The following is a 24,696-nucleotide window of genomic DNA, read 5'->3' as shown; positions in this document are numbered from 1 at the left end:
TGTTTATGTCTGTGTGTATGAATGGATCATTTTAGGCAGATGGAGTCCAATCACTTGCACCTCTTCATGCCAGCACTGATGGGCTTCATAGCTGCAACGACATCAGTCGTATACTATCACAATATAGAAACAGCCAATTTCCCCAAACTGCTGCTGGGTAAGTCAGTGTCCATTTCAGTATGCAAATGTGCAAATACAAATGCTGGCAGTTAAAAATAAAATGTACTTTGAGTGTTGCTGTTTCACCACCTACATTATATAGCGGTTAGTAAACACTTTCAGTCTGTGTGTTGCTTGGCAACACGTAATGGTCGATTCATATTTTTGTTAGTTTCTGTCCTTGGGATTCTGTATGAACATGAGACCTAACGTCAGAAATACTATTTCACAGCCTTATTTATTTACTGGATTCTGGCTTTCATCACCAAGATGATAAAGTTATGGAAGTTTGCAGAGGCGAGCTTGGGGGTGCAATATCTCCGTTTCTGTATCACAGCTTTGCTTGTGGTACTGTACGGCCTGCTCATGGCTGTCGAGATCAACGTTATCAGAGTCAGGGTGAGTTGATCTAGGGTCATGTGGCAAATGTATTTCTTTTATTAATTATTTTATTTTCCAATTATTTTTTTATATTAATCATCATTTACTCATCCTCATGCTCATGTTGCTCCAAACCTGTACTTATTTCATTCTTCTGCGCAAAAGAAGATATTCTGAAGAATGTTGGTAACCAAACAGTGTCAGTTCCCATTGACTTCCTTTGTATTTTATGTCCATATAACGAAAGTCAGTGGGAGCAAATCTACTTTTATATTCCACATAAAAAAAAGTCATACAGGTTTTGAGAAACGTGAGCATGAGGGTAAGAAAATTATGAAAGAATTTTCATTTTTGGGTGGACAATCCCTGTAAGGCAGATTTTATTTTATTTTATTTTATTTTATTTTTTTATTTTTTTATTTATTTTTTTACAGATTTTTATCCATCAATTGTAGACAGTTTTATTATACTAACAAAAGTCATTAACCTGCTGAAAAAAGAGTTTGGACTGGCAAGGATTTCCATTCTGGTTCAGGTTGGTTTGTGCTGGTTTTGATTAGCTGGATTAGCTGATAGAAATATAGCCATGATTTTCACCATCAAAACTGCTTGACCAGCATTATTTCTGGTTGACCAAGGTAGTCTGGCTGTTTAAGCAGTTAAACACAACATGCTAGTCTGTTCAGCAGGATAATTACATTCTACTAACAAACCATATGACCTGTATGTTTTAATTTTTTTCTCTTACCTGCAGAAGTACGTGTTCTTTGCGAACCCCCAGAGGGTGAAGCCTCCAGAAGACTTGCAGGACTTGGGTGTGCGATTCCTCCAGCCCTTTGTCAACCTCCTCTCCAAAGCAACATACTGGTGGATGAACCCGCTCATCATTGGAGCCCACAAGAGACCCATTGAGCTGAAGAAGATTGGAAAACTTCCAATCGCGATGAGGGCCTTGACTAACTATATGCGTCTGAAAGACTCCTATGAGGAACAGAGGGTATGTGCAGATGATCACAGGTTTAAGAGCAAATATTATAATTCATAATCTAAATGAACAATATTTTCATATTTGATGACATACTATAGTAATGAGAAATGTCAGTTGAACAGTGTCTCTTTGCTTGTCCAATTCTGACAGCAGAAAACAGAGGACCCAGATAAATCCCCATCCATCTGGAAATCCATGTACCGGGCATTTGGGGGGCCAATACTCCTCAGCAGCACTTTCCGGTACATGGCAGACTTACTGGGCTTTGCTGGGCCACTCTGCATCTCTGGGATTGTGGGACACCTTGATAATTCAACAGAGATTGATAGGACAAATAAGGTGTGTGTTTCATCTCATTTTATAGTGCTAAATATGGTTGTCTTGTGTGTGTCGCCATCTTTGATAGTCTGTCAATATGGTTACAAATGCTATTCATGGGACTGTGAGAATAGAAAACATTGCAAAAAATTATTTTCTTACTCAGAATGATTAGATATTCGTACTGGAAAAAGATACATTTTAAGATACATTTACTTGAGCAATATGACAGAAGATAATAAGCCTTGCTTTTAAAAAAGAGTGAGTTTTGGCTTAATATTTTGTCCTGTTTTAAGAAAGAATAAATGAAGGGGAAAAAATCAGAAAACGAATTAATATCTTAAGTCATTTTGCCTTCAAGTATATGTATCTTGATTTACGAATGTTTAGATATTTGTACTGGAAGACAAGACAGAAATACTAATTAAGAAAATTTTTAGAATAAACCGGCATGACTTTGGTTATTCGTTCACACAGAGAGTATTCAAGCCATGTAAGCCATTGTACAAATAGGACAATTCAAGAGTACATACGATTGTCTATCTCAAACACATACCAGAGATATGGTAAAACAGGGAAATGGAGGAATAAAGGAAACTACACAACTAATGTAATGGAAATATATCACAGTCCCGTCACTGTCTCACAGCACTTTGATATTATCACATTTACTTTGGAACCCATTCATAATGTGCCTTGTTAAATAATTTGGGATGTTGTTCAAATAACTGTCAATTAAATGATTTGCTGCAGATATTGTTCTGCTGGTTATGCTACTAATTAGACTGTATTTATTTTTCCTGGGTGCAACATGACTGTAGAGAGTGATCTATGGTCTGATATCTGCTGTTTTGCCTTACTATTTATCACTTCCTATGTGATGTCACAGAGGCGTCAGTGCTATTAATGAGAGGACCGTATGTCATCGCCTTGAGATGACAGCAATTATTAGATTTCACACAGTGTGTTTTCCCTGCTTGGATGACCATGATGTCATGTGTGTTTGAAAAAATACACTCATGAGGTTTAGATAAGGATGGATTCAGGGCGGAAAACTCAGGATGTGATAAAAACTTGAATGAATGATATCATTGCATTTATCTTGTCATATGTCTGTAAGCACACAGTGATTTACCTTTTGAAATACCTTTTGTTTTAATTTTGAACAATATACACAACTTTAAAAAAAATAATAATAGTGCTTATTTAGCAAGGATGCATTAAAATGATTAGACTTTTACATTGTTACAAAAAATCTCTATTCAAATAAATTCACAATTACTGAATGTTTTTCATTATATTTCACAATATTACAGTATTTTACTGTATTTTTAATAATTAATAAATAAATACAGCCCTGGTGAGTATAAGAGACTTGTTTCAAAAACTTTAAAAGATCTTTCCAGTCCCAATGTTTTGAACGGCAGTGTATGTGTTATTTATTTTATAACGTATTAATATAATTTATAATTAAAATAAATCATTTTTAAGTGTGGCTTAAATCCAAATACGTTTTGGGGCCACTGTATAAATGTGTGTGACAAAATGAAGCCAGACGTGCATATCTGTGTGACATGGAAAGTTCCCCACTCACATCACATACACACACACGTTGCTGCCAGCAACACTCTGTTTAAGTGACTCCTTCTTTTTATTTTAGTGTGTGTGTGTAAGTGTGTGCTTGTGTATGACATCAGTGAGGGCTGAAATGCCGAAGTGTTTTTAAGTATTATGCGTGTGTGTTCATACTCTGTTTATTTCCTTTCAGACAGCGAACATGACTTTCGGGGTGTACTTCATGTTCTCCACTGAGCTGCTGCAGAATACGTCTGTTCTGGCGGTTCTGCTGTTCCTGGCACTCGTGCTGCAGCGAACATTCCTGCAGGCCTCCTACTATGTCACGATAGAAACCGGCATTAACCTGCGCGGGGCGCTGCTTGTAAGTTTACTGGAAGTCAAACATGGAGTGAATTATCAGACACGTTTTTATTTCATCAGTCTGCACTACTCACTTCAAGTTGTGTGGTATAATACAAAATATTATATAAGACCAATTCTTACCTTAGTAGGAAAGTTAAGTTGCTCTGTTCTATTCTATTCGTCCTGTTTGATTCTATTCTACTCTACTTTGTCCCATATTATGTCTGTTTTATTCTATTCTGCATTATTCTGTTCATTTCAATTAAGTTTCTAATTATGTTAATTTATTCTATTTGGGTCTGTTCCATTATTATCTGCTTTGTCATATTCTATGCTATTCTTTCTACTCAATTCTATTAAATTCTGTTCGATTCAGTTATGCTTTATTCTGTTTGGGTCTGTTCTGATATTATCTGCTTTTTTTCCTATTCTATTCTATTCTGTCAGTGTTGTTATTGTAACCTAAAACTAAAACTATTAAATGTTTTTTGTTAATTGAAATGAAGCTGTAAATATTAGATGAAGAACTTAGAAACTAAAATTAAATTAAACTAAATAGAATTATTTAAAAGAAAAGTAAAAACATTTGTATGAAATATAAAAATAATTAATTAATTAATAATGTAATTATATTTAGAATTAGTTCAAAATATTAGGAAATACTATAGTGTTATATAAATATTACCACAATAACACTGTTGACTGTTACAATGTTCTATTTGGTCTGTTCTGTTATGATCTGATTTGTCATATTGCATTGTATTCTATTTTAGTCTAGTCTTCTTTTCATCAAAGTTAGCATTAAAGGTTTTTTTTTGTGAATCATGTGTTGGTTCTCGTCCTCTAGGCAATGATCTACAATAAAATTCTGCGTCTCTCCACTTCAAACATGTCCATGGGAGAGATGACCCTCGGCCAGATCAACAATCTCGTAGCCATAGAAACCAATCAGCTCATGTGGTTTCTCTTCTTATGCCCCAATCTGTGGGCCATGCCAGTTCAGGTATGTCATAGCAAAAACACGCCTGCATTTGTGAAAACACAAAATCATTGGTGTCCTTAAGCAAAACATAACTTATTTCTGTTCATAGATCATTATGGGAGTCATCCTGCTATATTATTTGTTGGGTAACAGTGCGTTGATTGGGGCCGGCGTCATTTTGCTACTGGCCCCGGTTCAGTACCTCATCGCTACCAAGTTGGCAGACACACAAAAGAGCACGCTGGTGAGCTTTACTTACACCTTTGTGAATGTGCATGTGCATGCTGTCAACACACCATCAAGTTCATGTTTGTGACTTCTAAATATTTTCTCAGGACTACTCAACAGACCGTCTTAAAAAGACGACAGAGATCCTGAAGGGAATAAAGCTGCTGAAGCTCTATGCCTGGGAGAACATCTTCTGTGACCGTGTAGAAGAGACCAGAGGAAAAGAGCTGACCAGTCTCAAGACTTTCGCCCTCTACACATCAATGTCCAGTATGAGAGGCTCCTCCCTCCATCACATGCCCCGCCCACATACATAAACCCTTCCCCTTGCCTTTGCCCTGCCCCCAACCCATATTCTCATTCGCTAAACTTTTTGCAATCAAGCCTATTTGGTTCTAATAGCTGATAGTTTGTTTTCACTGTTTAGTTTTCGCATCTATTGGAAAATAAATGCCATGTCTCTTTATCGCCACAGTATTTATGAATGCCGCCATCCCCATTGCTGCAGTGTTGGCGGTAAGAGATGCATCATGAAGGCTTTGATTAGTTGTAGTTTGTACACCATGTAGAGCATACATTCTCTTCTTGTTCTTGTAGACCTTTGTCACACACGCCTATGTTGAAGAGGTCAGGCTCAGTCCAGCCAAGGCATTTGCCTCTTTGGCTCTATTCCACATCCTGGTCACTCCACTCTTCCTGTTATCCACGGTGGTCAGGTTTGCCGTTAAGGCCCTTGTCAGGTATGTCACTAAATCAAACAAGTTATCAAATCCAACATTACTTCATAATATTGGCTTTCCTGGAAGGATCTGATCATCTGGTTGATGTCCACAGTGTACAGAAGCTCAGCGAGTTCCTACAAAGCGATGAGATTGGAGATGATAGCTGGAGAAACGCAGAAATGTCCATGTCTCTAGAGGTCGGCAAGAAATACAAATACCACGGGGATGTGAGTGCTCACACATGAATTTGCACCTTAAAGTTGCGGTCACATTTACAGTTGCTTGGTGAATTTTTGTGCTCAAAATCCAGTAATTTCAACAGGGATCAACATAATTGGGAATTTCACTTGTGGGCGAAAGGTTTCCATGCAGATTTTGCAACAGGTTCATGTTGGATATGTGAATTTGCTGTGTTGACCAACAGAAAGCTGCTTGGTTTGTCAATATTGTAGCTTCTGGACCTATTATGCCCACAAAATGTCGCTATGTGACTGCATCTTAAGACATTTCTTAATACTCAAGCTATTCCAAGCCTTGACGTTTAGCAGAGCTTTATGAGGAACGAGGAGCAGTTCAGTAAGAAGTAAGATGCTCTTAGAGGAACTGTTGCTGATATAGTCAATTTGGGTGATATGGGACACCTAAACTAGTTGGGATGCCATGTGATAATCTCATTTTTATATTCTTTAGTTTTCTGAAAAACATTCCGTAATATATTTTGTGCTTTTTGTGAAGTTTAAAAATGGATGGAATGTTCTTGGATCAGTTTTAGGGGAGAAATATTATATGTTGATTAACTGGGACTTTTCTTGCTCTGTAACTGAACAAGAGAAACAAATTAATATTAATGTTTATGCATTATCTCACTGGAAATTTTTGACATTTAATTGCATAATTTAAAGGGGTCAAATGATGCGATTTCAATTTTTCCTTTCTCTTTGAAGTGTTACAAGCCCCTTTAAACAGTTATATTTATCACTTAGGGTTAAATAACCAGGGATTGTTTTTTTTGGGAAGTCAATTGTGGCATCAAATATTTTCAAAACTCTTGAATTTGTGTCTGTGAAGTGTCTTTCTGCAAAAAAAAGGGGTATTCTAATTGAGATAAACTTGACGTCATAACACTCTAAATGACCTCCAATAACAGCAAACATGAGACTCCATACGGTCATGTCTCTAGAGACAACTATCCCACGTTTAGGGGGCTGAAACGGGAGCTGGTCATTCCTGAGCCAGCATAGCTGAGATCTCATAAACGTGTTAGAGAAACTCCTCTCTCTGGTCAGTGCAGGAGCCCTCAGCTGTTCTCTGACAGAGGGACAAATATATGACAGGACCGTCCCCAGAGAGCAGCAGAGCTGGAGCAAGGGGTGAGGAAAGGGAGGGAACGAGAGAGTGAGGTTGAGGATGGAAATGTATACTGTGACAGGAAGAAGGGGGTTCCAGGGGAGGAAATAGTGCTAAGCTGGGAAAATCGCTTGGCTAGATGCAAGCGGGAACTCATGTTCCTTGTTTTAGGACTTGACAGCAGCTTTTGAGTGTCATGTGATGTTTGTTTGCTGATTCAAAATGACAGTTCTGTCATTATGTTTTTAAAAACCCATGTGCTATTATTTTTTCACTGGAACACTGAAGTAGAAGTGTGAGCTGCTCCATCATTTTGAGTTGTTTTGATATAGAAAACACATTTTGAGATTTATGCTTTCTAATTATTTAATTATTATGTTTCTTCTCCAACCCATCCTCAAGGTATAATCATGTAAATGGCAGCTGTGATAAAATCTTATTTTTTAAGAAATTGGAAATGATTTCAAGTGATTTTCAGGATTTTTTTCTGGAGGGAATTAGGAGAATTATTCATTATAAGAAGTTTACAAGACATAAATAATAGGTTAAGTAAAAATATTATTATTTAATTTCATTATTTAAAATATTTAATATATTTATATTACAGTGTATATATTTACAATTTTAGCAATATGCTTTATTATAGCAATATAAGTTTCTGCTGATCAGTCACACTATATATTAAATTACTAAATATTATACAAATATTAAATATAAAAAAAGAAAATATAAAAATAATTATTAATAATGTATGTAATTAATTATTTATATTACAGTGCATATATTTACAATTTTAGGGATTTTTCTGGCAATGCCTCACCACATATTAATTAGTTTGCATGATAGGACTAGGTGTTATGATCAAAATATCAAAAATAATTTTAAATATTATTTAAAAAATATATTATGCTTATATTAAATATAAAGAGAATATAAGATATAAAAATATAATTATGAATCATTTATATAATTAATCATTTATATCAGTGCATATATTTAATAATATATTTACAGTTGTAGCTATATGCTTTATTATAGTGATATGAGTTTCTGGTGATCTGTCACACCTCATTAAAGAGCATTAAAATGACATTTATTGTTTGAATATTATAATAAAATTGACAATTTAAAAGTTGATGCCTTGTTTTATCAAAGATAAAACATGAAACTGTCAGTTTTTTTTTCTTTGCTTTTAATAATGTTTATCCTCATACTGCCCTTTTTCATCCAAAATTATACAATATGTCACAATATTGCAAGAATCTTTTCTATAAAATGAGAGTTTGTAGTGATCTGAAGCTGTCAAACTCCTAAAAGGACGATCAAAAATAGCATTGTTAAAATTAATTATTTATTTTAATTTTCCCTTAATCTCTCTTTTTGTCTTTATCATTTTAGACGAAGGCTATCAACAGGAAGGGCCGTTATCGTATGGATAACTACGAGCAGCCCATGCGCAGGCAACTGCGGCCCACAGAGACCGAAGATGTCGCCGTACAGGTCAGACGTCACTATCCTCAGCAGAGACTCCATCAGCACTGATTCTCAGACGCTTCTCGCTCACAGAGCATGTGCTAAAGTTCATTAAGACAACTCAGGATCTGCATGTTCTCATCCAGATGCCAGTAACCTTTAAGTCACGGCCAATAGGTTGTTTTACTCCTACTGTGCTGGAGGAAATGTTTGAAGGCCATTTTTTAACACACACAGATGTTTGTTTGTTTTGAGCATGTTCATTCCTCTCTTAGTTTTTTTTAAACTCTCCATATGGGGTTTGTGATAGTTTCTCAGACATAGTGGTTTGGGTTCAGCTTCACTCTGAGTGCAGTTTGGGATTCTCACGAGAAGAAGAACTGGGACTAAAATTCAGAAAGGCATTCATTTATGTGTTGTTTTTTTTTTGGTTTCGCCTCTGTCTCTCGGTCCCCCGAGTGTCCACTTCCTTCGCCATCCCTCTATACTAGGGGTGGGAATTGTAAATAATTCAATGATCCTGGTTGTGACTCTGATTCTGCTTAATGAGTCACATACCTCAGTGATTCCATTAATGATACTTTTTTTATAACTTTGAAGCACAAAGAATATAGTATGGACTGGAAAACACAATAATAACTACAATAGTAACTAAATAATAAAACAAAATGAAATATTCACATTTCAAAGCTGATTGATGATGTTTATGCATGGCGTCTGTCATGACAACTTCTAAGTCTAAAGTTGTTCTGATGCATATATTGGTTAATGGTTAATGGTTATGGAATCATTTAGTTCCATTATTATTTTTTGTTAAAAATGCAACTAGTTATGGAAGACAAAAGTCTCTTATCTAATGAGTCTAGTGGCTGAACACATAAACACACAAGTCCTCATGGACTCTCCCACAGCGACATCCGCTCACTTTGTTATGAATATGGCCTAATCTACTCTGACATTTACACTCCTTCACTTCAGTCATTCTCAACCATTACTCCCATTTTACCCTCTCTCCCTGCTCTCTTGTTCTCACAGATGTTTTTGATTGTTTAGCTTTCTCCCTTTTCCCAGTACTCTGTTCTGGCCTACTGTACTGCTCTGATGGATGGGAGTGTTATCATTATTGTAAATAAACATTTGGAAAATAGAATTCACAACACATCCGGAAGATGTAAGCGTGGCAGAAGCAGCTTGTATGGACAGAGATGAAACGATCATATCACGTGCATTCTGCTTTATGCTGGTTTGTTTCCATCATTTTAAACCCCTTGGTTTTTGTTTGTATTGGTGAATGTTTCATTCAGGTGAATGATGGCTTCTTCACATGGGGAAGCAACTTGTCGACGCTGTCGGACATCAACATCCGAATCCCTACAGGTACACACTGCTTACTAGTAATTAACTCTCAGATGATCAAAGACTTGTCTTATTCATTCATGCATTCATGCATTCATTCATTCATTTTTTTTGTTTAATACTCTTGATATCAAGAGTGCTTGTTATTTATTTATAATAAATAATCTGTAATAAATAAATAAATAACCTTATATACTAAGAGTTTTTTATTTATTTATAGACAATCTGCAAATAAGATATATAATTAATCTTAGATATCTTAGAACGTTCTTGTTATTTATTTATTTAATATTAAATATAATAAATAAATACCCTTGATATCAAGAGTGCTTGTTATTTATTTATAGTAAATAATCTGTAACTATAATAAATATCCTAATATACTAAGAGGTTTTTATGCATTTATTTAGATAATCTGTATAATAAATAAATAATTTAAGATATCAAGAGTTCTTGTTAATTTATTTAAAAGCAATCAGACTTAAAGTTTTTTTTTCATACTTAGTTTAACAAAGTTTAATCATTTGCTTATTTATCTACAATACATATCATTAAAGACCACAATGTTATACAAATGCACCAGAATTACCCAAAATGGCTCATTTTTATTGGCCGGTTGATGTTGACAAGAAAGTGCCGTGCACCAAAAATAAATAAATAAAAAAGCTGAAAATATGAATTCTTAATAGCTATTGTCTAGGTTTAGGTCTACTGTTCTGGTTTAGTGGTTTGACAGCCTCATTAAATTAGTAAGCTGAACACTATAACTAGCTGTTGCCAACTAAAGGGATTGGCAAAACTGCTGCCTGCTGTAGTCTTTCCCCTGTTCTGCTGACAGTGAACATCAATAAAACCTGTCCATAGGGGCAAAACCTGTTCATATAAAATTATGATTAACCTTCACCTGGTTTCCCTCTTCAGGTCAGCTGACCATGATTGTGGGCCAGGTGGGTTGTGGTAAATCATCCCTGTTACTGGCCATGCTGGGGGAGATGCAGACAATCAGTGGGAAAGTCTACTGGAGCAAGTGAGAATTGACACATTTGCCTACATACTATATTTTGATGTTGATGAACATTTATGGAGCTTGTGATTTGCATTAAAACTCAAAGGGTCCAAAACTCCCCCTGTAGTCGCTTGACCTCTAAAGCAGTTCAGTGTTTGCGTTGATGTAGCAGAAAACTGGGGAGTACATCTGCATGCCAGATCCATCAGATGCTAATCAAAGTCTTCATCTGAACAAACACACATGCACATAAATAGCCCACTGTCCACTGCATCCGCTATTATTATGATGTATGTACCACTGTGTGCATACATAGTCTATGTGTGTGAGGGCCGTCTTACTCCTTGTGTGTGTGTGTGTGTGTTTGTGTGTGTCTTACTCCATTCATTACTCATTACACTGCTCTCTGCTTTCTTCTCTCTTTTTCTCCCACATGTCATTCTGTCGTCTGTTATCAGCACACAAGGGAAATGCTTTACTTTCTGTGAATCTCTCCATCTCCATGTTGGAGATGGTCTCTGATTAGCATTTGTACTCAAAGCCAAGCAGATCTACATGGTTTCTATAATCCATCGATTATAGAAAGTCCAAGTCCTTCAAATGTATATACAGTGGCTCCAAAATACTGTTTACTTGAGTCACATTTAAAAATGTTAACTGCATTAGATAACATACTAAACCATCTAAATGGTTTGTCATTTGTTGTCTTTTTTCAAAAAAAGTTTTTTTTTTTTTGTCCAAATATAATTTTTGTTGGATAAAATAGATGGTATTAGTGCAGTGGTTTTCAATCAAGAGGCTAGGACTCTTTGGGGGCCACATGATGACTTCAGTTTATTAAAAAAAAAAATTTATCTAAGTTTTAAATAAAATGCTAAAACACATACAAAAAAATCAGGATGTAAACTTGAATCTGTTATTTACTCACCCTTATGTTGTTCCATAATTTTTTTACATTTCTTTCTTCTGGGGAACACAAAAGATTATACATTTGTAAATAAAACAAAGATTATCATAGTATGTTTCACAAAAAAAAAAAGTCTTTCTACTTTTCTAAATTTCACATAGCAATTTCTAAGTGAAAAATGTTTCAAATTAAATCCTATATCAAATTTTTTCATTGTATTTCACTAAAAATATTTAGTGTTTTTTGTACATGCAATGAATGTGGGCCCAGTGTAGCTTTGGACCCCACTGAATTTCATTGTATGGACAAAAACCATTGAGTGTCCAAATACTTTTCGGGGCCACTGTAATTAGTTCATATTTGCATTCAGTTCACATTAATAAGGACGAAAACTAATTTAAGACAGTTTGCAATATTGAGTTAAACTGTGTTTTGATACAAGTCATAAATTCAGTCTCAGTTTGTCAGGCTGTCTTTGCGAACAGTGCAATGAATGTTGGTCTGCGTTTTCCAGTGTCAAGTTCTCTAATGACAATGACATTACTCTCCAGCTAAAATATAATGCTAATTATATATCACTAAACCAGTTTCTGGAGAGCATGAATAGCTCAAACTATCACTCTTCACCTCATGAGGAGAGTATGTCATTGTTCTTACAGAACGGCACGCATCCTGATGCACTCACTAACTCTGGTCGTGTGTGTGTGTGTTTCTGTGTCCTCCTCACCAATGGTGTGCTCAATCAGGCTGCCTGATTATGAGATTCTCTTCGATGGGAGCATAAGGTATTTCACCGGGGCTCTTCACATGCTTACATGCTACACAGCCACACAGTGACCTATAAACCAACACTGAGGACATTTTGTAACATGTAGCGACTCCAAAAATGGATTTTCAAATGTAGATTGCCTGTTATGGTTCCAACAAGATTACTGGCTTGCTAGCAGCTAACTTGAACCATTTTGAGATATTATTGTGCTGTTCCGGACTATAACGTGTTGTAATGTACCTGACTTGCAGCGGGCACGATACCGACCTGTCTCACGAAGAACCGAGGTACCCGTTTGCGAACCCTTTCAGCAGATGTGGCATCACCCCCTCCCCCCACCCCATGCATTCATCTACCAATACATTTTATCCCTTTACATTTATCTGGCTTCGATATAATGGGTCGTGTTCTTTGTTTTTGTGAGATGTGCAGTGCAAAGTGTGTGAAAATGCTGGGAGTCTTCACCTCTCTTGGACACACTGGGGGTTTTTTGTACAGATATTGATTTCAAACAATATTTGGTTTTGTTACAGCCAGTCCCCTCCAATGGAAAGCAAAACAGACAAGAGGAGGTCGTCCTCAATATCATGAGGTTTATTGTTGGTTTTGTAGCCATTAAAACTGTGCTCGATTTCAGCTCCACTAGTGGTGCCAAAAATGAATTTTACCAAACAGGTTTGGAAACTCATGCCATTGGTTGAGCCAGAACTTGCCATGTTGGGCCAACATTAAGTCTCATTTTTTTTGCAAATTTTAACCTAGAAATGGCTTACTTACAGCAGTCTCTGAATAAGAAAGGGCAGGAGAAAATGTTGTAAAGACACACATCAGCTCTCACAGTGAAGGGCTCCCTGCATTTCTTTAATCTGTAGCGTTAATCTAATCATTAACAAGGTTTTTTTTTTTCCTTCATTTCATATCAGAACCACTAGTGTTTGGTGTGATGGTAAGCTGAGTGTGTTTTTCCACATTTACAGTTTATCAACTGTTTCCTTTTTTCCCTGTTTCTCATCCTGTCATGGCTCAGTAAAAACAGGTACTCTGTGGCCTATGCAGCGCAGAAGTCATGGCTGCTAAACGCCACTGTAGAGGAAAACATCACATTTGGAAGTCATTTCAATAAACAGAGGTGAGGTTAAAAATATCTCAAACTTCACTGTAGAAAATGCTATAATTTTAGAACGTCTTTGTTTGTCATCTATTTAATTTGTCACAATTATTTGTCATTTCTGTCATCTGTCAACTCTAATTTCAAATTTTCAAAGTCAACATAAAATCAAAATTGACCCTATTTACTTTAAGGCATAATTCCTTATGCAATTTATGCATATTCCTGGTCTTATTGTGAATGATTCACTGGTGCACATTTGTTTTCAAAATTACCCCCAAAATTGTCCTCGTAATCAATAATCACATTTTCGTTGTTTTCGTCAGTAGAATATTTGTTTTAAGTTGTGCATGACACTAAGTTCCCCTAACATTTCCTTAAACTTTCTGCATTCATGCTCTAATGTTACATAACTGTTTTGGATAAAATGGATCAAATCAAGTCCTATTGTTATTTTTTTCTCATCACTACCCCTTTTCACTCAGGACCATACGCCTAGTACTTCAGAGCTTAACTGTAGAAAATGCCATTATATTAGAACAGCATCTTTCCTTTTTTCATCTTTTTTTGACTTGATTTTATGAGTTTCAATTTGCATTTGTTCATCATAAAGCCAGCATAATATCAAAACTGGCAATATTCACTTTCTTAAAGCATGTTCCTGCATTGTGACAACTGATCGGTGCACATTTTTTTCTTTAAAAAAAAGGACATTGTATCATTAATCAAAATAATAACTTGAAATTATGCCACTTAGCCCATATGAGATAATTAATTAATTTATTTGACTCAATAGAATATGTTTTAGGTTGTGCATGACAGTTCAGCTTACATTCCTTTAACCTTTCTGCAATGTTGCATAATTTTTTGGCATTCTGTTAGAGAATGCTCACATTTAAGGATCCAGGCCTATTCTTTTTTTTTTCTCATTGAATATACCTTTTTGCTTGAAATATGTCATATTGTGAAAATAAAATTGGGTGTCTGGAGACTGCATTGACTAAGGTCAAAATGATTGAAAAAGTGCTGTCAACTCGTCATTGCGGATTATAGCTTTAACACCACTTTGATTTTAAATCAGTCAGCACTTACACTGACGTTTCCAAGTTTTGTGGGTTGAATTTTTTTACAGCGTTCAAGGCTAGATCTCAACTATAATAAAACTGTCTGTGGAAACTTCGGGTCATGACATTGTTCATTTTTACTCCCTGGAGAGCTTATGTTCAAGATTCCTAGCCTTTGGTTTTTCGAGGAAACATTCTTATATTTTTAAACTCTAAATATGCTGAACAGATACAAAGCGGTGATTGATGCCTGCTCGCTTCAACCAGATATCGACCTCCTTCCTTTTGGAGACCAGACTGAAATCGGAGAACGGGTAAGACAGGACTGTGCACTGTGTCTGGGCTTGAGACCAGCTCTCTGACCTCAGCTGCTGTGATACTAATCAAATAAAGAGCTGTTATTGAGACTACCATGACTTTTACGTTATGTCATCAGAATCAAAAGGGTTTCATTGGTGTTTGCGTGTTGTAATCCTGCAGGGTATTAATCTCAGTGGTGGTCAGCGACAACGGATCTGTGTGGCCAGAGCTCTATATCAGAACACCAACATTGTTTTCCTGGTAGGAACCAACTTTTCCAATACAGATGAGATAACTTCATGATAGTGTCTTACCCTCCACCCTCTACAAGTGATATACCACACGTTTGAGTCTTATGAATGACCACAGTTTTAATAAAATTTTAGAGGTCTTCCCAGAAGAGATTTCTTAACTGACACATGATAGCACAGGGTAAGTTGTGGCAGTGATAGCAGAAAACCCAGTGATGTGTAAGGGCTGTTATTGGATTATTGTACATAACTACACACCCTTCTGGACAGGATCATGAATTCACCTCATTCCAATTACCATTGCTTGGAGTGACGTTATGTCTGACATCCTAGAAAGTCAACGGGGTTGATTCAGTGTCTTTTCGGGTCAGTCAAGAAGTGATTTAAGCACATTTAAAGTGCATTTCTATTGAAATAGTTACTCTCTTCAGTTGAACAGTTTTCTGAATTGAAATGGTCATTTCTTTTGTATTTACACTCTTAAAAATAAAAGTTCTTTATTGGCATCTATGGTACCATTAAGAACCTTTAACATCCGTTGCACAAAAAGCTTCTTTATAGTTAAAAAGATTATTCTTTAGATGTTCTTGACACTAAGAAAAAATGGTTCTTTTAAGTAGGGTCACCCTAGTTTTGGGTTTGCTTACCTATAGGATGACCCGTTCTCTGCCCTGGACATCGACCTCAGTGATCATCTGATGCAGGAGGGGATACTGAAGTTCCTTCAGGATGACAAACGAACAGTGGTCTTGGTCACTCATAAGCTGCAGTACCTCATTCATGCTGACTGGGTAACTACCTGGGGTTTCTTTGACATTTTGAGGCTGGTTCTTCATGATACTCTGAAAAAGGGAATGCTTTGAGTAATTCAAGATACATTACTTGAAAATAATCAAAAACAAATGGCTTTAGACTTTGTCTTACCTTCACTGTGTGGTAGATAATAGCCATGAAGGACGGTTCAGTGCTGAGAGAGGGGACCTTAAAGGATATCCAGACTCTTGATGTGGAACTCTATGAACACTGGAAGACCCTGATGAACAGACAAGACCAGGAGCTTGAAAAGGTCTTTCTGCTTTAAATCCCAGCTCATATTTCAAGTTTTTAAAACACTAGGCATAATACTCTTGAATAGTTTCAGAAAAAATCATGCACAATCATGCACTTGACCTCCCAAAATCTGTAGACTGGCTATGACTGGCTTATTACTCAAGATACATTACTTGAAAATAATCAAAAACAAATGGCTTTAGACTTTGTCTTACCTTCACTGTGTGGTAGATAATAGCCATGAAGGACGGTTCAGTGCTGAGAGAGGGGACCTTAAAGGATATCCAGACTCTTGATGTGGAACTCTATGAACACTGGAAGACCCTGATGAACAGACAAGACCAGGAGCTTGAAAAGGTCTTTCTGCTTTAAATCCCAGCTCATATTTCAAGTTTTTAAAACACTAGGCATAATACTCTTGAATAGTTTCAGAAAAAATCATGCACTTTTTTATTAAATCTGTTAACTCTGACCTCCCAAAATCTGTAGACTGGCTATGACTGGCTTATGACTTACCAGTTTTGAAGAAAGATTTGAAAAACCGTTTCTGTTGCTTTGTTTTAGGAGACTGAGATGGAGAGTCAGACCACTCTGGAGAGGAAGACTTTGAGGAGAGCGTTCTATTCCAGAGAGGCAAAGAACCAGATTGACGATGAGGATGAAGGTAATTGTCCATCAACATTTCAGCGCTACATTTCCTCTTTTTTATTACTTGTAAAAGCAACTTGGACATCTCTATTTCATAGAGGAGGAGGTGGAGGAGGATGACGATGACAACATGTCCACCACCACCAGCCGCCGTTCTAAGATCCCATGGAAGATGTGCTGCCGTTATCTTTCCTCAGGTGGCTTCCTCATGGTCTTCCTGATGGTGTCGTCCAAGCTGGCCAAACACTCGGTTATGGTGGCCATCGACTATTGGCTAGCAGCTTGGACGTCCTCAAACCCGCAAAACCAAAGTCTCGCCGATCCATTTGTCAATGCAACCAATTACACAAAGAATGATGACACACAGATCGCTGAGGTGACAAGTCACTGCTGTTTCCTCTTTCAAATGTTGTCTTTAGTATTGTACATTATAGTTATACTGAAGTGGAGCTCTTTGGGTGTTTTACAGCATCGCTCCTACGTGCCAGTGTTTATTATCCTGTGTGGAGCTGCGATAGCACTTTGCCTCATCACTTCCCTAACTGTGGAGTTTCTAGGAGTGGCTGCAGCTACAAACCTCCATCACAACCTCCTCAACAAGATCATTCATGCTCCCATCAGGTACTTACACATTATTTTGAAACCTACAGTTATTTGAAAATCGAAGAGAAGACAATGGGATATCAGTTCAACCAGGAAGTGGAACAGCATTATAAAATGTCCTTTTGTATCATCGTTAGATTCTTTGATGTCACCCCACTTGGACAAATCCTGAACCGTTTCTCAGCGGACACTAACATCATCGATCAGGTGAGAGAAAGGCCTGTTTGATTCAAGTGTTAAGTACATCGCTTTCATTTTAAGCCCACTGAGATGAGCAGCCTTGGGTTTTCACACAAACACGTGACCTCAGTGCTGCAGTAGTCAACATTATCGTATTAATGAGATGAAGAATGTGGCGTATGTGTGCATCTTTTTCGTTCTCTCTCCACAGCACATTCCCCCGACACTAGAGTCTCTCACTCGCTCCACTCTGCTATGTCTCTCAGCAATTGGAGTCATTGCTTTTGTCACCCCTGCTTTCCTCATTGCACTGGTGCCCCTTGCTGTGGCTTTCTACTTCATTCAGAAGTACTTCCGGGTTGCTTCCAAGTAAGTTGTTCACTGAAAGGCGAAAATGCACTCTTTGGCTAAACGTGATTCAATTATGGATTTCACACGTTGGAAATATGTTATCTCTACTCAAGTACTTTGTATAGGATTAACTTAACTGAATTAAGTAAGCCCAGCTTAATTTATACATGTCAAAATAACTTAACTGAATTAAGTTAATGTTTTTTTGTTTGTTTTTTACGTCATAATGTTTAATAAAAATGTCATATCTTGATCTTCTGGTGAAAATGACAGACTTCCCTCTGGTGACGTACGCCGGACTTCTCCAATCAATTAGTTTGCTTAAATCAAATCTTTCTTACAACCGACTGTAAGCCAGCATTCATTTTTGAGTGCAATGTCCAATCAACAAATGATAAAAGAATCAAGTCGCCGCTTTTTTTTTCTTTTTTGATAATCTGTTACACTCAGATGTATGCCACAAGTCTTTCAAGTCAAGTCAAGTCACTTTTATTTCTATAGTGCTTTATACAATACAGATTGTCAAAGCAGCCTCTCAGAGATAAACAAGAAAATAGTAGAATCAATTGTGACCCTGGACCACAAAACCAGTAATAAGGGTCAATTTTTCGAAATTGAGATTTATAACGCACCTGAAAGCTGAATAAATAAGCTTTCCATTGATGTATGGTTTATTAAGATACGTCAATATTTGGCTGAGATACAACTATTTGAAAAAAAAAATCAAAATATTGAGAAAATCGCCTTTAAAGTTGTCCGAATGAAGTTCTTAGCAATGCATATTACTAATCAACAATTAAGTTTTAATATATTTACAGTAGGAAATTAACAAAATATCTTCATGTTACATGATCTTTACTTAATATCCTAACGATTTTTGGCATAAAAGAAAAAGCAATAATTTTGACCCATACAATGTATTTTTGGCTATTGCTACAAATATACCCCAGCGATTTAAGACTGATTTTGTGGTCCAGGGTCACAATTATGGAAACTCAACTATTGAGACAATTCTGCTCTAAAGCAGCTCTAAAAGACAAGTAGTCTCATTTCACTACTGAAAATAATACTGAAAACAAGTCAGAATCAAATCCTTTAAAGTCAGCTATGATTTTTTAAATGACATTTTTACTTCCAGAACCAGACTAAACTCTATTGACTCTTTCTCTGTGTCTGTTGCTGTCGTTTTCTTTTTCTCCTTCAGAGATCTGCAAGATCTCGATGACTCCACTCAGCTGCCTCTTCTCTGTCATTTCTCTGAGACTGCAGAGGGCCTCACCACCATTCGAGCATTCAGGTCAGTGCATTGTGGGTTTTCCGAAAGCACGTGGCTGTTTGCATGAACCACACTTTCTCTTTCTCTCTGTTTTTCAAGACTGGATGCAGAACTAAGCAGTTGCATATGAGTGAGAACAGAATTAAATGTGTCTTTATGATGCAAAGCCTACTGTGTACAATATCAGCCATGCAGAATTGATGCAGTCTCAGTGGCTCCAGGCCATTTCTTATAAACACATTGTGCTTATTCACGCATCCTTGACTTAAAGTAATCCAGCAATAAACATTAAAAGATTAAGCTTTCATCTCCTCTGTTAAGTCTCCAGAGTGTTTACTTGAATGAATTGAACGCTCTCATCCTTCACAGCTGTGTTAGCTCTAGTCAGTCATGGTTCTGTATCACGTACTAAATGGTTTTGACACAAAGTAAAAGGTCTCTGTTTCCAGGCACGAGGCTCGTTTTAAGCAGCGGATGTTGGAGCTAACGGACACCAACAACACAGCCTACCTGTTTCTCTCTGCTGCCAACCGGTGGCTGGAGGTCAGAACTGTGAGTAAAGTTGAGTTTTAATGGATTTCAGAGGTGGTGGATCTGAAGAAAGAAATATTAGGGTCAAAAGTACTTGCACTTTCTTACCAAAACGATACTGTAGTATAGGTAGTAAAGAAACCATCTGACTTTCAAATGCAATGTTAATATAAAGAATAGTGTATGTAATGTTCAAAATTACAATCTTGCTGATCTATTCATTATAATTATATAAATCAATAAATAACATTCAGTGAAAGTAAACACAAGAGGGAAATTAGAAACTGAACTCTAAAACAACAAAAAAGACTTTACTGAAATGTAGAAATATCAACACAATCTCATGGCAGTTCATAATTAGTGATTAATTCATGTGAATTTGTACGATTCCTTTTGTTCGTTTTTGTACAATATGCTCACGCCCCGCTGAGGGTTAGGGGTGGAGCTTCATGTTTTTTTTTCTTCTAAAAATCGTATGTTTTTATATGATTGCATTTTTTTAATTAATATGAAAGAACTACCTTAAAGCACTAAACATTTTCTCTTTTAAATTGAATTCATTCATATTTATATTAATACTTAACCTTTTCTAAAAAAGAAGCATGTACAGTAGGATTTTAGTAACAAAATTGGTACAGAGAATTGTAACATTTAATGAATAGTATTATTATCAACTAGTAAAACTTTGATAACATAAAATCCCTATATAATAGCATTTGTATTTTCCTCTCAGGATTATCTGGGTGCTGTGATTGTCCTCACTGCAGCAGTGGCAGCGATCTGGACCTCATCTCAGTCTGGTCTGGTTGGACTTGGTCTAACATATGCCCTCACTGTGAGTTATCCATTTAAACACAGCTTTATTGAATTTCTAGCATGCAGCAGTGGTCATCAGTGATTTAAAAGCACTTAAAAGTCCTCAACATGCTTTGTGTTAAGGTGACAAACTACCTGAACTGGGTGGTGAGGAATCTGGCAGACCTGGAGGTCCAGATGGCTGCAGTAAAGAAGGTCAATAGCTTCCTGAGCACAGAATCTGAGAACTATGAGGGATCCATGGGTAATAAATCCTTCCCTGACACTTTTAGTATCTTTTCTAATAATAATAAAAAAAATACATATATTTCGATGATTATCCAGAGTATTATTTAGTCTCTAAATTAAGATTTAGATTTACTAGATTAAAGCCCATATTTCCAGCTTCCAAAGTGTTGCTACATGTGCGTTTCCTCACATTTTAGTGCACTAGGACAGAGCGACCTTACACAAACCACTGAGAGCTTCATGAAAGGACGTTTAGTACATCTAAGCTCGCCTCTAGAGATGAAGACCCTGAGAAAAAGGAGAAGTTTTAGCACTATCCTGTTAGTGCCACTGTTAGCCTCAAAAAATAACTTATTCTCCATCTCCTTCTCAGTGACATAATGGAAAACTGAGCTGGATAGCAGTAGGCATGAGACTAAACTCTGACATTTGGACACCATATATAGCTGTGTTAATTGCAGCTCGTTAAAGTGCTCACTTGCAGTGTTCTGTTTTTTTTTTTTTGCCATTGATGTATCAGTGTTATGTCTACTTTATACTCTCCTCAGATATAGTCAAGTGTGGCGGCACTTAATCCACTGACTGGGCAGGATAGAACATTCTGTAAATGAAATTCTATCAAAAAACATACTTTAAAGATTAAAGGGACATTTCGTTTTTTCCACTTAAAAAGGTTGTACACCTAAAGAAATTAATAGTACTACAATGATGTGCACTCACATGAAATTATGCCTCCAGACATAATCGGTGGCCTAGAAATGCCATTTTATTTAATATGAGCGTGGTAGCCATTCATGATGGCGTCACGTTGAGATCACATGACCAGTCGGAAATGTCAGTTTCGCTATATTTTATCTCGTAACTTATAGCATTAACACTTCAGTATGTTGGTTTATTAACACTACATCAATTAATGAAATGCGGTATTTTATTGTGAATTTACGTTAAGTCTGTAAAACCTAAAATGTTGCTACCATATTTTTTACGGTAAAGTTCTGGCAACCACAGCTGCCAGTATTTTACCGTAAATTTCACAGATTTTTTTTTTTTACAGTGTGGGCTTACCAAGCAATAAATCGTTGTTATTGTTAACTAAAACTAAAACTATTCAAAATTGTTTTTGGTAATTGAAATGAAGCTAAAATAAAATATAAACATTTTATGAAAATTTTTACTTAAAAACTTTAACAGAAATTAAAAATGTTGCGTTGGCAACTAACTATAATAAATATGTTTAAGCTGAACTACTCAACTAAAACGGCTAAAACTGAAATTAAATAAATTAAGGCTAAATAGAAGTATTAAAAAACAAAACTAATAAAAATGATAAAAGTGCATTATAAAATTACTAAAATGTAAACTACAATTAACATGAAAACTAAAATAAATCTAATTTACGCCTCACTGCTGAATATATAAAATATCGATCAAAATTATTTTATCTACTTTAATTTCAGATGTCTCGCAGGTACCGGAAGACTGGCCGCAGCATGGCGAGATCAAGATCCAAGATCTGTGTGTCCGTTATGACACCATGCTCAAACCCGTCCTCAAACATGTCAATGCACACATTAACCCTGGGCAAAAGGTACACAACAAGCCACTCTCAGAAAAATAAAACACTAAGTTATTTACTTCTGCAATTTATTTTATTTTAATTTATCCAAATGTTTTCTTATTTTTAAAGTGAAATATATCATTAATGTTGTATGAATAGGCGGTGAATCAGCTATTCAATATTAACTGTAAAAAATGATTGTGATTTTAACAGTAAAAGACTGTAAAAATGCTACCGTAAAAACCTGTTAACTTGTTAACAGTAAGTTTCCATACTATATTCGGTGAATAAATGTAATTACAACGGCTAAAACTGAAATTAAATAAATTAAGGCTAAATAGAAGTATTAAAAAACAAAATAAATAAAAATGATAAAAGTGCATTATAAAATTACTAAAATGTAAACTACAATTAACATGAAAACTAAAATAAATCTAATTTACAATATTAATAAATACTATAATAGTATATAAATAATACTAAAATAACACTTCAATGAATAAACATTATTATTACTCTCAAGCTGTAATGTATGTTGTCCGTTACCCTCAAAAGTATCAATAAAAGGTCGTAGATGTCACAACCTTCAACCGAAGCTGACAATGAGAATTTGGCAGTCCTGATACCGATCGTAGCACAACACTCAGTTGAGGTTTTGTCACCGTGGCGTTTATTTTTTCAGTGCTCTGCGAAACCAGTTAATCTCTGCCTGAATATCAACTACACAGTGTAGCAAAACCTACGCAATTTGCAACTCCATCATCCACTTTTATCTTTATTAGTCTTGTTTTTAAGAGTCGCCCTGGCTCTCAATATACGAGCATGACAGCACAGATGGCTTCTTATTGTGACATGGGAACTTTAACTGTCCACACTAGTTTGTGTAATTTAGGAGAACAGCAGCCCCTGAGCGTGTTTATACAAAAGCAATCTGAAAATGTCAGGCTGTGTCAAGTGCTTACGTCTTATTCTTTCTGTCTCAGGTGGGCATCTGTGGTAGAACGGGCAGTGGAAAGTCTTCGCTGTCTCTGGCCTTTTTCAACATGGTGGATGTTTTTGAAGGTAGGTCTTCCCAGGACACTTCCAAGTCTCTATTTAATGAGATATTATGGTTCACTGAGCACTACAGCGCTCCGATGTATGTCAGGCTTGCCGCTGGGGAGACGCTTACCCTTGTGGATCCCTAGAGAAGAAAAAAGGAGTTAGGAAAATATGAAAGAAAAGCCATGGACATTTTTGATAAAGCTATTTTTAATGTCCTCAGCTGCTTACCCTAGAAACATTTATTTCTTTGCCCGTGTTGTTTGTTCTTTTACTTTCTGGTTATTGTCAATTTGACAAGCAGCCATGGTGTCATATTTAGACATTAACCATAGAGATCTGTTGAGTCTTACTGTCATTATTGACAGAATTTCTTAGCCTGGATGATTTAAAACGGGATTTAGAACGCCATTGCTTCATTTGTTTTAAGATATCGAACAGAAAGTGCATAAAAAACTATGTTATCTAAATCATGCAATATATGTAGTACAATGTTCATTTGAAAATGCAAAATATTTTTCTCTACTTTTTTTCCCTTCATAATTAAAAACGAAATGTAGAAGGATTAAAGCAATGCTATAAATAACAGTTATAACTAAATAGTGTTATTTTTGGGGTATTGTTTTTGCAGTATTAACATATTTCTCTTAGTCAAAATAAATCTTTAGCCAAATCAAACAATTCACGCTGTTTTGTGCATATGAGCACGGCTGTAAGAGATGTTTTAAATCAGAAGTGCACAGACTCTCTTTACTGTGTCCATATAAAGCTAAAATTAAAATCTTAAGAGCTGTGTTTGGTCTCCTGCTATCCACTACAGACCACTATGTATTAAAGTCAAGTTATTGTAAACTGACCTGAACGCCCAAAACTAATAAAAACAATCCTTCAAGGAAAGAAGAACATTTTTATTGTGATTAATTTAAGATTTTGTGAGGAACTAAATATAAATCTTACAGATTTAGATATGTTAAATATCTGGGTAGCTGACGCATGTCTATGGACTTGATATTAAAATTTAAATTGATTTATGATGGAAAGTGCATGTTTTATGTGCTGTAACTGATTATCACCATTTCTTCTCACAATTTTTAAACACCTTTTAAACGGTTTAACAATAAATAAATAAAGAAAA

The 24,696-nt window shown here is 36.0% G+C and overlaps 1 protein-coding gene across 1 annotated transcript in view; it reads left to right on the top strand.

Annotated features, from left to right (window-relative positions):
* LOC107729856 (ATP-binding cassette sub-family C member 9-like) overlaps positions 1–24,696 on the top strand; it is a 35,686-nt gene that overhangs the window by 4,833 nt on the left and 6,157 nt on the right. Inside the window, exons 5-36 of the mRNA XM_016540574.1 lie at positions 36–157; positions 392–558; positions 1,295–1,537; positions 1,679–1,867; positions 3,615–3,785; positions 4,614–4,769; positions 4,858–4,992; positions 5,084–5,246; positions 5,452–5,492; positions 5,574–5,716; positions 5,811–5,925; positions 8,444–8,545; positions 9,823–9,895; positions 10,796–10,901; positions 12,534–12,572; positions 12,808–12,843; positions 13,584–13,685; positions 14,958–15,042; positions 15,209–15,289; positions 15,933–16,070; positions 16,220–16,345; positions 16,894–16,993; positions 17,076–17,353; positions 17,447–17,598; positions 17,718–17,787; positions 17,972–18,129; positions 19,316–19,408; positions 19,837–19,939; positions 20,652–20,753; positions 20,858–20,978; positions 22,420–22,550; positions 23,504–23,582. Coding sequence (XP_016396060.1) covers positions 36–157; positions 392–558; positions 1,295–1,537; positions 1,679–1,867; positions 3,615–3,785; positions 4,614–4,769; positions 4,858–4,992; positions 5,084–5,246; positions 5,452–5,492; positions 5,574–5,716; positions 5,811–5,925; positions 8,444–8,545; positions 9,823–9,895; positions 10,796–10,901; positions 12,534–12,572; positions 12,808–12,843; positions 13,584–13,685; positions 14,958–15,042; positions 15,209–15,289; positions 15,933–16,070; positions 16,220–16,345; positions 16,894–16,993; positions 17,076–17,353; positions 17,447–17,598; positions 17,718–17,787; positions 17,972–18,129; positions 19,316–19,408; positions 19,837–19,939; positions 20,652–20,753; positions 20,858–20,978; positions 22,420–22,550; positions 23,504–23,582 — 3,920 coding nt within the window. The remainder of the gene's footprint in view (positions 1–35; positions 158–391; positions 559–1,294; positions 1,538–1,678; positions 1,868–3,614; positions 3,786–4,613; positions 4,770–4,857; positions 4,993–5,083; positions 5,247–5,451; positions 5,493–5,573; positions 5,717–5,810; positions 5,926–8,443; positions 8,546–9,822; positions 9,896–10,795; positions 10,902–12,533; positions 12,573–12,807; positions 12,844–13,583; positions 13,686–14,957; positions 15,043–15,208; positions 15,290–15,932; positions 16,071–16,219; positions 16,346–16,893; positions 16,994–17,075; positions 17,354–17,446; positions 17,599–17,717; positions 17,788–17,971; positions 18,130–19,315; positions 19,409–19,836; positions 19,940–20,651; positions 20,754–20,857; positions 20,979–22,419; positions 22,551–23,503; positions 23,583–24,696) is intronic.

Source organism: Sinocyclocheilus rhinocerous, unplaced genomic scaffold (genome assembly GCF_001515625.1).
Source record: "Sinocyclocheilus rhinocerous isolate Xijiao unplaced genomic scaffold, SAMN03320098_v1.1 scaffold848, whole genome shotgun sequence".
Lineage (NCBI taxonomy): Eukaryota > Metazoa > Chordata > Actinopteri > Cypriniformes > Cyprinidae > Sinocyclocheilus > Sinocyclocheilus rhinocerous.
This window is presented reverse-complemented; position numbering and strand designations above follow the sequence as displayed.